Here is a 13,460-nt window from a genome sequence, read left to right as displayed (position 1 = left end):
TGTGGATTAGTATGATGCTGGCATTCTGCCAGTTCTCTGGGACCCTTGAAGTCGTGAAAGATTTCGTATAAAGGGCCGCAAGCTTTTCAAGCATGATGTCTCCTCCACCTTTGATTAAATCTACTGTTATTCCATCTTCACCTGGTGCTGTTCCTCATTTCATGTCTAATGCTCTTCTAACTTCATTGTAAGTTATAGAAGGAGCCTCTGTAACATTTTCATTACTACTTCCAATGGAGGTAACCTGGCTGCTCCAGGTATTGTACAGGTCAGCATAGAATTCTTCCACTGCTTTTACTATATCTTTGAGATTTCTGATATTACCCTGCTTACCTTTCAGTGCATACATTTTGGTTTGTCGTATGCCAAGTTTCCTTCTTACTGATTTTATGCTGCGTCCATTATTTACTGCTTCCTCAGTCTTTCGTACGTTATAATTTTTGAATATCCCTTATTTTCTCCTTGATCTGTTTTGACATTTCTGCAAATTCTATCTTATCTCTTGAGTTGGACACTTTCATTCTTTGTCATTTCTTTATTAGGTCCTTTGTTGCTTGGGAGAGCTTACCTGTTGGTTGCCTTGGTGCATTACCTCCCACTTCAATCACTGCATCTGAAGCCAGCCTAGTTACAATTTCATTGATTACCTGTATGTCATCTTCATCTCACTGTTCTAAGGCTGCATATTTATTAGCAAGTACCAGCCTGAATTGGTCTGCTTTTAGCCTTACTACGTCTAGGCTGGCCTGTTTCTTCTTGACCAATTTTACTCTTTCTCTCTTGAACTTGAGGTGGATCCTAGACCTCGGTAACCTATGATCACTGCACTTTACCCTATCTAACACTTCTTTTCATTTCATTTCATTTTATTTTATTTCCTTAAAGACCCCGTAGTAGGGGTATTACATAAGGGGTGGGAATACAACATATACAAACAAATGTTATAATGCATTCAATTCTGTAAATAAAAAGTTGTTATATCTTGAACAAATTGTGAAGAGCAGGTGATGGCAGTGATTTGATGAGGAAGGCCATTCCAGTCTTTAGATGCTCGGTAGAAAAATGAGGCTGAAAATGTATTTGTGCGTGAATGTGGTTGTGCTACTTGCTGGGGATGGCCAATGCATCGTGACCGGCGCATTGGGGGAACAATGTATGGTGGTCGATTAAGCGTCGAATAGTAGAACCTGTGGAAGAGGGAGAGGGTGGCAATGCGGCGATGAAGGGATAGAAGCGATAAGGAAGATTCTTTTTTTTAAAGATGATATGCTGACATTGTAAGAGTATGTGGAATGAATATACCTGGTGGCGCGATTTTGAACTGCCTCGAGGGCATTGGTGAGATATGCTTGATGTGGATCCCAGATTGCAGATGCGTATTCGAGTTTCATTTTTAGTTTGCATTTGTTAGAGTTGAGTGTCATCAGCCAAACATCACACCATTCTTGTACCCGGTTAAGGTCGGATTGAAGTGTTATTTGGTCAGTGATGGTATTGACTGCGCTGTAACTAATGCAGTCATCGGCAAACATACGGATATGGCAGGACACATGCAAGGGTAAGTCGTTAATGTAAATTAAGAAACGAAGGGGGCCAAGGATGGACCCCTGTGGTACGCCTGATGTGACGAGTGTAATGTTTGAAGCGTGGTTATTAAATGAGACATACTGTGAGCGGTTAGTTAAAAATTGCTCAAGCCATTTTAGGATATCAGGATGCAAATGCAAACGAGAAAGTTTTAGTAATAGGCGTTGATGAGCGATTTTGTCAAACGCTTTTGTGTAATCGAAAAATATGGCGTCTGTTTGTATGTTACGGTCAAGATTAACATGAACATCATGAAGAAATAGTGCAAGCTGGGTCTCACAAGAACGGTCCCTGCGGAACCCGTGCTGTGAAGGATGAAAGAAGTTGTTAGTGTCTAGAAAGCTCATAATATGAGAAGAGATTACATGCTCCATGATCTTGCAGGGAACACTTGTCAATGAGATGGGGCCGTAATTTAGGGGAGAATTTTTGTTGCCCGATTTGTAGACTGGAGTAACCTTCCCCATCTTCCACTCGTCTGGCATGATGCCTGTGGAAAGCGACTGTGAAAATAATAAATATAGAAACTCTGCAGAAATGTCTTTCGTGTTTTCAGTAGTTTAGAGTTAACATCCTCGATGCCAGATGATGAAGACAACTTAATATTTTCTATCACAGATAAAAGCCCACGTACTGTGAATGTGATGGCTGACATGTTGCATTGTATATTTGTAGTTGGCGGGGTAGGAAGTGTGTCCATTTCATTAGTGAAGACTGAAGAAAACGTGTTGTTGAACATATTTGCGCAGGTTAAATCTGTTACTGATTCACCCAGCTCGTTAGTAAGATTATTGATGGCTGATCCGCCCACTAATCATCTGATCATCACGGCAGCGATGATGCGGTAGGGCAGGCTGCCTCAACGTTGTCCTCACAGGAGGCCCGGCATGATTCAGACCCCTCCGGGGCTTTGTTTTTGCAAGAAACCTTCCGTTGCACTACGTGGAGCGCTTGGATGCCTTGGAAAAGGATGTCGGCAAGCTTCGCGTAAGGCATGCATGGCTGACGGACATAGACTTCGTCCATGCAAGTCAGTGAGAAGTACGTGGCGAGATGCTTTTGGCGATCTCTCCTCAGTGTTTCTTCTGGACTTCTCCAGCTGATAGGCTGCTGCGGCAGCCTTCTCACAATATTTAAAATGCCCCTTTTGGCGCTACCAAAAGTGATGCCTCTGCGGCGCTTGCATGTCGCTTGCCTCCTGTGGCACCTCTTTGCAGTTGTTATAGCAGTGCCATTCTTTAATGCCGGCAGCCGTGGCTTGTTACCAGCGATTGGAGCGCCCAGGAAACAGTTAAAACGAGTGAACACAATCAGTGGTGGGGAGGGGCACTGGCCTCCCCACCATTTTCTCACATCAGCTCTGCCATCTATGTTGATTTTTTGATGCAACCCGGTTATAACAATTATTGATTATAACAATGGAATTTTCATGGCACTTGAATATTGTTGTAAGTGGGTTCGACTGTATTGCTTCTTATCTGGGAGTCCTCTATGGGAGAGGACGTGGCCGTTAGTCAGCATTGTATAAGCCTCAACAGTTCTTCTAATCTCACTAAAGTCAATGATATCCCAAACGATGCCTGATAGTTCCTCAAAGAGTCGTGCTAAGCTAGCCTCACTCGACAGAGTTCAGCTGTTAAAGGTTGCCAGGGTCAAGTTTCTGTTGGATGCCTCTCTGGGTCCAGAGATTCTTTAGCGCCCTCTGCTGCATTACAGGTCTGACTGCTGGCTTGGTCTGGTGCTTCACAGCTGCTGGGGACTGAGGGCCATGAGTTAATTGTAGGAGTCATGAGGGAGGTAGTGGCCGAATACTGCACCAAGGAGGCCAATTCCTGTTTTGGCGAGGGAGTGTATTTGTTGAAGCTTAGTGGATCTTCCTAATTAGATTAGTATAGCCTCAGTAGTTCTCGGCGTTCTTGCCAGTGTCAGGCGCCATTCAAAGTCTGGAGATGTAGAGTACCGGAGGAAGTGAATTCGATATTACCACCTTCAGACTTGAAAAAACGTGTATATAACAGAAAAAAGAAACTCGAGGATCCGAGCTTCTGACTATGACAACCGAGCATCTAAGCTAGCTCAGTCAGATAACCTTGCATGCTGCGAAGCCACCTTGTGGTGGAGAATTTCAGACCAGAGGATCTTACTTGCGCAAAACAATATGGGTAGCACAATATAGAATTGTTTCTAAATGGTTCTGACCTCGTATTTCCAGAATCCCACGTACGCAGCTGACCGTGAACACGGCCAGGTATATGAGACTTTTGCACGACCACGAACAGCACTTAAATCGAGTTGCAAAAAAATGGTGGAACTGGTCGCTTCTCTCACCCGAAAGGCGACGAGACACGGGGTACATCCATCTTATGCTATGTTGAAGGTTGAGCCATTGAGAGTGGATAAGCTGCACTGCCATTACATACACGTAAATATATGCGGAAGCTTTCGCACACGAACAAATCCAAAGACTCCAACACCAAATTTTGTGGAACACGGGGTCCTTAACGCTACTCGTGTTTAAAATAATAATGTGCACGATGCAGTCACTTCGATTACAAAAGGGGGGCATGTAAGTAGGTCCGTTTCGGACTTCCAACTTATTCCTGGAGAAAGTAGACATATGCACATAGAGCACATGTGCGTAGAGATAAGAATGAAGAGCATCCACCAAGGCCCCATACGGGTGTGTGCATGACCAGGTGTTTTGTGTGTTGTGAGAACATGCCTACTGAAGGCCCAACCCTGGCCGTGAGCGAAAGTTGGAGGACCTTTCCATACTACAACGACAATTTCATTACATGCATCCAACCCTCCCGCATTTGGAGGGTTGGAGGTTTGGAGGGTTAGATCAGTTCGGGGGTGCTGCCTACGAGAAAGGCAGCACCCCCAAACTGATCCACTGGGGGAAGTTGGCACTTGCTTTTCCTGTCCCCCTTTCCAATCTTTTTCTTTCTCTCTTAGTTTTACATCTTTCCTATCTTCTATTCTCTTCTCATCACTTCTGAATTTCAAGGTGGCAAGGGTGTGTACTATAACCAGTCTTGGGTATGCAGTAATTCCTCGCTTTGACAAAGTCAGCGGGACTGCAAATAAATTCGTTATAAGCGGTAATTCGATATAAATGACCACCAGAGAAAAGCTAAAGCAGTCGAGCTTTAATTGTGCCACAACTGTGAGGAAGTCAAAATACAATGTATTCAGTGAAGGAAAGCTTTATTCAAGAAAGGCAGTGGGCTTTGTCTGTTTCAAGTTCTTACCTGGCGCGAGCAACTCCTGCTCTAATTTGAACAAGCATTGCTCGAGGCCGTGGTTGCCGCCCTTGCATTCAACTTTATTTTGCACCAGGCGTAGGTACTGCCGCGTCTGCACCATAGTTAGCACTTCACGGGGCTCTTCGTCCGTCAGCTCTTTGTCCTCGTTGGGGCCACCAATAGTGTATTGTCAATTAGTACCTCCGCATCTGTCACTGGGGTGACTGCGGGAGCAGCAGCGTCAGCTAACGCGAATGTCTGGAAGTCGTCTTCAACCTCTTGGCCGGCAATTTTATGAACAGCCTCATACAGATCGCTGCAAGTCCGGTCATCGTCAAGCTGGTCATCGTCAGGGTCGCTGAAGACGGTGGCAGTTGGCAACCTTCGAAGGTGTGAGTTCTTTTAAGGGGGTGTGTGGAGGTCACGGAACACTATGAGAGTATTGTGCTGGAAAGTGCCGCAAATGCTTTGGCTTGAGTCTGAGGTTGTGTTTGTTTTGCTCAAAAAACGATTAGCCGCTCATTGTGGGTACACAGCGCAATCGTGAAAACTGAACAGTTTTGCAGTAGGGGCTTTGCATGATCACTGGGCAATTTTTTCTCAAGGTGTGCAGCTTTGAAGTTTGCAAAACAAGAGTTTTTCGGCACACAGTTGTCGATGACACTGTGCTAATTGAACGATTCGAGTGTCAGTGTCTGCGCACCCTTGTGTCCGGGCCATTGACAAAGGTCTAGGAACAAAATTCAATGACCCTACTATGCATTTAAACTGTTTGTCTAAAGTTGGATGGTGCAAATCGAGCACGACCGGCTCGAGAAGATTGCCGATAAAACACCAGCTTGCATTTTCCCAGCTTAAAATGAATCAATTGCTATTCAACGAGTACTTAAAAAAACAATGCATTTATTGAAACCATTACAAACTTGGGCGGGAAGACGATCGAGGCAGGAAAGGTACAAAAATTCTTTATTCATCATTTTACACAAAGACTCTTGCTTTTAAATAGCATAAGATTTTTTTTTTTCATTTTATGTTTTCACAAACTTATATTCAAGAATGTGGTAGGTTCCTTTTCGTTCCTTTTCACGTTTTTTTTTATTTTTTTGTACAGCGACACAGTACCTTTAGGAAACTTTCCTCGATGTAACTTCACTTTGGAGCAAAACACAACACCATGGAACAAACACGCAAGATGTTTCTTTGTAGCGATGTGTCTCCACGGGATCCTGTTTTCAGACGAAGCGCAGTGTCAGCGATGCTCACTGCAATCTTTCGCTGCCGGATCACGGCTCAGAATAAATGCACGTGGCATAAATGGTGCATCACAAACTCTCAATAATATTTCCAGCATGATAGACCACCACAAAGAGTTTGGGAATTCACTCTGACAAGGGGCAGATGCACACAACTGACGTGACTCGGCCCAGTTCGAAGCACGAGCGGCCATCTTCTCCATCGGTGAGGTCACCGGCCGTCAGGCTCATGACGTCAGTCTAGAGTGCGCGCCCATTGGTCGAGACTTGTGTGCATCCGCTTTGCAGGAGTCCCTTTTTTCTAAAGTTGTGAGCTGACCCAGTCTAATTTTGCATTGTGGTAGTCGTGAGTCATTCGTGGCACAAGTGGCGGAACATGCCAAGATATATCCTATTTATCCTGTTGCAGAGAACCAAGCTTGCGTTCGCAGGGCCATGTTGGTTGGTGAACACTCCACCCACCACAAGACCTGTAGCAGAGCCCGTGCGATCCACAAACTACCTGCATGCATCCTGAGTAGTGCTCTTGCCCGCATGTATACCCTTCACAATCGTGGCAGGAACCCCATGAGCGCACAGGGTTGTCAGCACTATGCATGCGGTCTATATGTTTGGTCCTCAGGCAACCAACTAGGGCCTCAAAAACCAAGGCACTGCCCTTTGTGTTATCGCACAGTTGTTCCCTCTATATTTCTGTCTTGCTGTATTTGTACATATCCAAGTTTTTTTTGTTAACATTCTTTGCATCCAATTTACTATCTCCTTGTTGGGTTATGCGGTTACGCATAGCTTTTAGAAGAGGGGCTCAAGCTGACTGGATTAATGCGTTCTCCTTCACCTGTGTTAATTTGCACCCTTATTCTAAAAGTGTCTGCACTCCTCTCACTTTATTTTTGACAACTGTGTAATGTCTATTTACACTTTAAATAACCTTGTACTTGGTTGCCAATTTTCTTGACCTCTTCCTCCCTTCTGTGTCCACGCTTTTGAAATACAGATACAGTCGCCGACCGTTTATTCGGACCTCACGGGGACTACGGAAATGTCCGAATAAACAGGTGTCCGACAAAGCAGATTAAGAAAAAAAAATGAAATCCTTTATTTCCACGCACTTATTCGGGGGCTTGGCATTAGGCTTGAAGAAATCGTGAGTGTGCCGTTGCACGCTGTTCCGTTTACGCGCAATCAGATAAGCCTAAATCTCGGAGAGGGTCGCACGGTCACTATAGGCGGCTGAAAGCACAGTCACTGCTTGTGCACGCTCCGCATGCGACGGCAGCGTAGCACATGGTGCGTCATCTTCCGACTCGGAGTCATCGTCCGGCGGTGCAGCATGGAGAATGGGTGCAGCAGAAACCTGACGAATGATCTCGCCGTCGTCGAGTTCTGCTCATGTCAGTACAGCAGTGTCAGCACCTGTGAAACTGTCAAATGAGACGGTGTCCGGAATCGCAATGCAACCACTGCGCAGGTCTCGGCAGAACATTTTCCGCATCAGTAGGGAGCACATCGGAAGGCGACAAATCTTAGGCCTCCCGGCACCCGCTTGCCGGCATTCCCCAGCGCAGTCTGCGCGGGCACTGTCGGCGCCATTAGACACTCGACGCGATGTTTCCGTACGCCGCGTTGGAACACCGAAACCTCGACACAGCACACAAAGCAAACACCACCGTGCCGACACCAGTCCCACAAACGAAAAACGTGGCCTGCTCGCAGCGTCGTGCGCAAAAGAAACAAATCAGCTGCTGGATTGTCTTGACATGGCTTACTAAGCTGAAATCAGAAATGCTGTACGGCCACTCTATCGAACCAGGCAGAAACGATGATGATGGGCGGGGATTTCCAGTAGCGCCACTTCGTGGGGCAGCAAGGAGGCTCCGTTCAAAACAAAAATGGCGTTCAGCAAGTCGAACTATGCGCCGGTCAGAGTCGGTGCATGATGCCCTCGATCGAGTTGGCTCAAGGAGTGTCCGAAAAATCAGACGAGAGGTTGCAAGGTGTTCGAACTTTCGGCAGTTGTTATACATTATGATCTATGGGGAGAACGGCGGTGCCGCGAAGCTGACCGAATAATCGGGCATGTCCGAATTTTTGGAGTCCGGAAAATCGGTCGGTGACTGTATGTGTGCGCTTTAGCCACCCATTTCTTTTCATTAATTTTCCTATGTTTTCCTTCGAAACAAATTTTGCTCAGTGCTTCTCCATCTTCAAAAGAGTCCCAGTCCATGCTAGTCTGCATTGCCTCATTGTGATTTTACCGTGAGACCCCAATACCAACAGGCCCATCGACCTTTGATCTACTACCAACCCGAAAAAGTTGTCTTATCCACAGAATTGAACTTATGAAAATTAGTGCTAGCACCATTACTCCTTTCCAAATTCCTCACGCAACCTCATATTTACTGTAGCCCCAAAGTGCACTACAGTTAAACCTCGATATAACGAAGTAGGTAAAAGTCGTCAATTTGCTTCCTTATCCAAATTTTTTTATATTGAAATTCGACCTTTTATGGAAATAAGTACAGTCGCCCATCGATTTTTCTTGCATGGGAAGAGGCCACAGAACTGCGAATTATCGAGCAATAAAAAAAAAATCAAGTTTGAATGAGAAAACAATTCATTTTGATGAATCTAGGAGTCGGTGACGAGCGATACAGTTTCTTGCCGTGTCGATGATATCTTCATATAGGCGGTACAAATAAAGTGAAGCCAGCCATGCTTTCGTGTGCACTCCACCCCCGTGGCTGATAGCATCACCTGCACTGGGACAACACTATTATGAAAAGCGCCGGCAGCAGAGAGCGAATGCTTCGTCTGCCTCTCGCTCCAACGAGTCACTGAAACTCGAGATTACACAACCTCCAATACTAAATGCACGGCAAGAGAGCCTACATGATGCCACGCCATCTCGGCACGCCCACTCTTTCCATATGCGGCAGATTACCTCTAAAGCAGCGTGCGCGGCTGCACATGCACTCAGCCGCGCTTACAACCATGCGTAACCACGACCGAGACGCGCGCCAGAAATTGAGAGCACGCCAACTTACAACCCCGCCCCCCCTGGCTTTTGTTTGTGCCCTCTTGATCGCTTTCCTGCGAGCTAGCTCCCCTCTCCCTCTTTCCCTCTGCTCGTGCAGGAAGGCAGCAGTCTTGAAGCCACCATCTTGTCTCACCCTCGCACACTTTCACTCACAACTAAAGCACGTGGGACGTGATAGGATCCTATTGCACTGGGACTTTGTACGGAACATGATGCAGCTCCAATTCAGCTATCGTTCTTGTCACGCCATGCTTGATTTCAGAGGTGCTCTTACAAGCAGCCGCTTGTGATTCAGTAGAGAGCTTTAGATTAGGGGACACAAGCAGCTTGCGTACGCAAGACCTAGGGGTCACGTTACTGCGCATCTTGCATACACAAGCCGCTTGCGTCCCCTGATCTAAAACTTCCTAATCATTTCATCTGCATCCACGGAAGCTTCCATTTATTTTCTCGCCATTCCTTTGCCGCACAAGCGAAATTTCGTTATATCAAAATCGCATACGAAGTTCACTATATTGAGGTTCTAAATACATGGTGTTCTGTAGACAGGTTATGAAAAGTTAGATACTTTGATCATCATTATCATCATCATCAGGCTATTTTATGTCCACTGCAGGACGAAGGCCTCTCCCTGTGATCTCCAATTACCCCTGTCCTGCACCAAGCGATTCCAACTAGCACCCACGAATTTCCTAATTTCATCGCTCCACCTAGTCTTCTGCCATCCTCGACTGCGTTTCCCTTCTCTTGGTACCCATTCTGAAACCCTAATGGTCCAACGGTTATCTAAGCTGCACATTACATGACCTGCCCATCTCAATTTTTTTCTTTCAATGTCTCTACTCGTTTTAAGTGCTGTTCGAGGTCGTCAGAACACCTGTGTAGTTTGCCTAGCCGAGTTCACGGCTGCCTGCGCACGCAAGAATTCCGGAACTACAAGGCCAGAACCGCTTAGAAATCATTCTATATTGAGTTACCCATTGCGATCAGCTAAACCCATCTATCGTGTACAAATCAAAGAAGTGTTTAGGCATGTGGGGCCATCTGGGCTTTACTTGTTGGCGTTAAGGTAGCCTTGCCCCCTACGGGTTTATCTGACTTAGCTATGTCGAATGCTCAGTTGCCATAGCCCGAAGTTCAAATCCTTCTATAAGACTTTTTTCCCCCTGACGATAGTGAGATTGAATTTCACCTCCTCTAGTGGCCATCTGCAGGCTTGGAGTGACGCCTGACACCGGCAAAAGATGCCGAGAGCGAGTGGGGCTATACTAACACAACTACAACTCAAGTTGAAAAGCCCACTTAGCTTGACCAAAGACGCTCCCTCACCAGAATAGGAATCGGCATCCTTGGTGCAGTATTCAGCCACCACCTTCCTGATGATTCCTACAAATACTTTGTTAGATTGAAAATTTTGTTATGTTGAGGTTTAACTGCATTTACTTTGAACTAGGGTCTGTATCTGAGCTAGTTGGTTCGAGGACATCTTAAGGCAGGTAAACTGCAAATGGACATCCTCTGTATGTCCTCATTCTTAATGCTGTTCATGCTTTATTTGTGCTTTACCTGCCTCAAGACTGCTCTACTCATTTATTTTATTGACTTTGTTTGCTTGTGCTTTACCCATAAAGCCAACAAGGCATTACAGTAAGTAGGGGGCTTTCAATTCATAAAACACCAATTTTATTTGAAATATAAAGCTGTTTATAATAAGTGCCAACTGCACTGCATCGTGCACCTAAAAAGTATATTCAAGGCATAGTCATTACGAAAGTTCTGTGTGACAAACAATGCCTATAAACTTTGTAAACATTCCTTGGACATCTAAACTTTCATGCAATGTGCATCTGACGTAATTTTGATAGGTGTTTTATGAATATCTAAAAATGCCTGAAGCATGTAGTAAATGGATGTCCAGTGGACATCTAAAATTTGGTCCCATTGTTATCCCATAGATATGTTCCTCTTTATGTGTTCTGCATGTGCATACAATGTATGTCTGTATGGCATCCTAGCTCTTGGGGGTATTTTAATGGCTTGTGATGTGATGTGTGTTTCCTTCGTGTGTCGTTTTTCGTGCAGTTAAAAGAAGCGTCTTAAGCTATGAACCAACTAGCCCGCCGTAATGTCCTACTATTTTAATCAATCTGGCACACTTTTTTTATACTTCTAAATACACTTGCAAAAAGGCTTAGCGTGTTGACAAGTTCAAAGACAAGTCCTAAAGAAGTAAAAAACCTGATTGTGAAAAGAACCACGTGAAGTTTGTAGATTGCAGAGTCGGTGTGGTTTATAAGATTCCCTTGTCATGTGGCAAAGTGTATGTAGGGCAGTCAGGCCGCTGTGTTAACGAGCGCCTTAGAGAACATGAGCGATCCATACCAACAGGCACAGGTTCCCATTTGGCTCAGCATTGTAAAACATGCAAGTGCAAACCCATGTTTCGTGATACCACGATTTTGAAAAAGAGCCGTGACACCACCGCCCGAGAGTTATAGGAAGCTTTTTTCATTCAGTCTTTGGGGTCACAGTGCATTAGTGTGCCTTCCTTAACCTTGTACAGCGCTGAATTTGGTTTTTTGGATTCTGTCGCATGAGTGCGCTCTTGGGATCGGATGTTGGTGGCTCCACCGCATGGTGCTCACTGCACATGTTCCTCTGGTTTGAGCAGTCTATAAAGGAGTGATGCAATAAAATGATGTCAGTTGAGAGTAGCGCCTTGTCCTGTCGTCTTTCTTGTCTCTGTCGTTTTGCGCTAAACAAAGTATTCATGGATTCGCACCAACTAGCCCGCCAACGCATTGTGCTGATGCCACAGAAACCATCACTTCGTTTTTCAGAAAGCATGCCACTGACACTAACAATCAATATCCATGCTATGTCTGCACTTGTTTGATTCAAACAAAGGTTGCACTTTGCCTTACCAAACGAAACTGTCCAGATTTCCAAGAGCTCCACATTGGGCAGCCAAATGTGTGGCCTCACTTGCTCTTGGAACAAAGGAAACATAGTAATGCAGACACAAAAAGGGAATTTTTTGCTTGTTGTGTCAGTGTGAATGCAGAGAATGTTATCTCACTGACTGCCACATACATTTTAATAGCATATGAATCTGGGAACATCTTTCCATACTACGAATTCTTTGTTGGGTGATGGGGAAGAACTTTGTTCGCTCGTGCGAGTTCCTAATTTTCTTAAGGCCATTAAATTTCTTAATGAGACTTAATAGCTCCACTGGCATGTTTATGTTAAGCACCTCCTGACAGACTAGGTTTTAGAGCTTTCTCAGGTATGTGGAATATCTTGCGACTGGCCCTGATAATGGCTTATTTTCTTTGACAGGGCGGCACTGGCTACTCAAGCACCAACCTCACTCTTGATGCCAAGGTCAAGAAGCCTGTGATGACTGTGTGAGGCAAGAGCTTACTATACTGGACATGTTTTTGTTCACATTTTGCATTGTGCGCCCACCTGTAAAGATTGAGTGACAAATAAATAGAATGAAACTAGATTGCATATTGAAAGCTGTTTTCACTTTCATCTGTGACTAAATGACGAAGCTTCCCCTCACTGAAGCAGTTTTATGGATTGTGTTTAGCATACACCTTATCAAAAAGGGTACGAAGACTAGATAATTCCTCCACTAAGATTGCAAGCACATTTGTCTAATGTTAATCAGGTAAGCCTCAAAATGCTTGTGGTAGTGTGCCTGGTTTCATGCAAGCATTAAAGAAAAAAAAAAGCCGTTTCCATTCCTGGCTTCTGCAACTGACATCAGTATAACAGGCAAACGCTGGGCATACACGACTTTCTCCATGACTGCAAATTTGAAGTCGCTGTAGGACAGACACTCTCTGCACCAAAGAAATCACAAGTGCCACAGGGCACAGTGTTTTCACCATTCAACCTGGTAATGATGCCACTGTGCTATCACCTGACTGAAATGCTTGAAGTTGGCTTCACTGTGTATGTGGATTGTTATGTCCCACTTTGGGCATATTGCAGATTGGCAGTTGCCAACCGTGTGTCCTTTGTCTTGTGAATAATGTGAGGTGCCTTGAATAAAGGGGCTTATTGGTTCTGTCAATTGAATGAGTTTGTCAGGCCTGGCACGAGCACTACACTGGTGAAGAGGGAAAGTCACGCTTGGGGGGCACACAGCATTGTGCACCATGAGAGTGACTGGCCTCACTGAGTCGCCTTCGAGTTTGCAACACGGCTACCAATATGGATACAGGTACTGTGAGTGGTTAGAAACTACAACACAACTAGAACCACTACAAAAACGAAACTACTTTTATGTTTATGACAGTGCAAAAGAATATAAAAAGA

General features: G+C 45.0%; 1 protein-coding gene across 1 annotated transcript in view; it reads left to right on the top strand.

Annotated features, from left to right (window-relative positions):
- Nucleotides 1-12,639, top strand: part of LOC126538469 (nitric oxide synthase-interacting protein) — a 129,405-nt gene extending 116,766 nt beyond the window's left edge. The window contains exon 8 of the mRNA XM_050185313.3: nucleotides 12,471-12,639. Within this exon, the coding sequence (XP_050041270.1) occupies nucleotides 12,471-12,542 (72 nt within the window). The 3' untranslated portion in view covers nucleotides 12,543-12,639. The remainder of the gene's footprint in view (nucleotides 1-12,470) is intronic.
- The last annotated feature ends 821 nt before the right edge of the window (nucleotides 12,640-13,460 follow it).

The sequence above is a fragment of the Dermacentor andersoni genome, chromosome 4 (assembly GCF_023375885.2).
Source record: "Dermacentor andersoni chromosome 4, qqDerAnde1_hic_scaffold, whole genome shotgun sequence".
Lineage (NCBI taxonomy): Eukaryota > Metazoa > Arthropoda > Arachnida > Ixodida > Ixodidae > Dermacentor > Dermacentor andersoni.
The sequence above is the reverse complement of the archived record's forward strand: the minus strand, read 5'-3'. Positions and strand labels throughout refer to the sequence as shown.